This window comes from Nestor notabilis, unplaced genomic scaffold, assembly GCF_000696875.1.
Source record: "Nestor notabilis isolate BGI_N333 unplaced genomic scaffold, ASM69687v1 scaffold29606, whole genome shotgun sequence".
Classification (NCBI taxonomy): Eukaryota; Metazoa; Chordata; class Aves; order Psittaciformes; family Psittacidae; genus Nestor; species Nestor notabilis.
In genome coordinates this window covers 10,065-11,397 of record NW_009931925.1, presented here as the reverse complement: position 1 = coordinate 11,397, position 1,333 = coordinate 10,065, and the positions used below count along the sequence as shown (strand labels likewise).

The window sequence follows — 1,333 nt, the reverse complement described above, 5'->3', positions numbered from 1 at the left end:
CAGGCATCCCGGGAAACATAATAGCAGCCTGTGGTACCTTTTGAAACCTGAAAAGTCAGGTAGCAGCTAACAAGGTCAGGGTTCATGACTATTTGTTACATTTCTGTGGAACATGCATTACCCTTTGGACTACTAAATTTTCAATAGCAGGAGGCACTACCAGTGAAGGTGTGAACAATATCCCGAGTAAATGTGTGGTGCCTCTTTTAAGTGCATAGCACTGATGCACTTTTTTATCTTTTTAAATTTTTTTTCTCCTTTCATTTAATACAATAAAATTCTCACTGTTTTGTCAATACTAGGCAAAGGAATGTTGCCCTGAATGGTCACATTGCTTGGAGATGATGAGTAGCTTTTGTGTGAGGGAATTGTGGATTCCTATAAATCAGCATGGGCTCCCCAAAGCCCCAGCAAGCATCTAGGTGGGGGTTTAGCTGCCAGCTGGGGTCAATGCACTGCAGGGGTCATTGCCACAAGGAAAAAATTATCTTAATAATCTTTGATAACTTTTTGCTAAAAAGATAGTTGTCTTAAAGTGTTTGTGTTTTAGTTTAAGGTATCTTACCGTATGGTCAGAAAACTGATCATGCATGCAGTTTTGGAATAACAGCTTAGAAAACTACAAAACTCCTGGCATCCTTAGCTGTGTTGTCTGCTGTATGAGTTGCTTAGACTTCAGGGATTGTATTGATTACTCAGTGAATGAATGCTTTCTTTAAAGAATCCTGATGTATTTTGACTGTACATGTTTCTTCTGCAGAAAGCGTCACAGAAATGAAAGCAGTCCAAGTCCTCGTCAGTCACCCAAACGTCGCCGTGAGCACTCTCCTGATAGTGATAACTACAACAGTGGAGATGATAAAAGTAAGTAGGAGTGAGCTGTCTCTGCACCTGGATCCACCTTACTCTCTGCTTATGGAAAATAACTTGCAATCTTAAATAGAAAAACATACGGAAAGCTTTTAAGTGTCCTCCTCCCTATATTTTTATGACCGTTTTTCTTAATCTGTGTGTTTGTCTCTTATCTTAATTTTGTCACTGTGTTACGTCTGCAAGGTGATAGTGGACTTCCACAGCAGTTGTTTAAGATGAATGTTTACCAAAATGGGAAGAAGTCTGTTGCTACTGCAGCAGTTGAAAAACTTCAGAAACGTAACTGGAATAATGGATTATATGTTTTAATTGACACTTTTTGTCATGCACAAGGTACAAAATGTTCACATGTTCTCCTTCCTAAACAATACAATACATCCTTTTTCCCATTTTGTAGATGAAAAGCACAGGCTTCTGAGCCAGGTTGTGCGGCCACAGGAATCCCGGTCACTGAGCCCCT

General features: G+C 39.8%; 1 protein-coding gene across 1 annotated transcript in view; it reads left to right on the top strand.

Annotated features, from left to right (window-relative positions):
- ZC3H13 (zinc finger CCCH-type containing 13) overlaps positions 1–1,333 on the top strand; it is a gene marked incomplete at both ends in the record, with an annotated part of 33,509 nt that overhangs the window by 22,384 nt on the left and 9,792 nt on the right. The window contains 2 exon segments of the mRNA XM_010016133.1: positions 761–864; positions 1,271–1,333. The exon segment at positions 1,271–1,333 is cut by the window's right edge and continues 975 nt beyond it. Of these exon segments, the coding sequence (XP_010014435.1) occupies positions 761–864; positions 1,271–1,333 (167 nt within the window).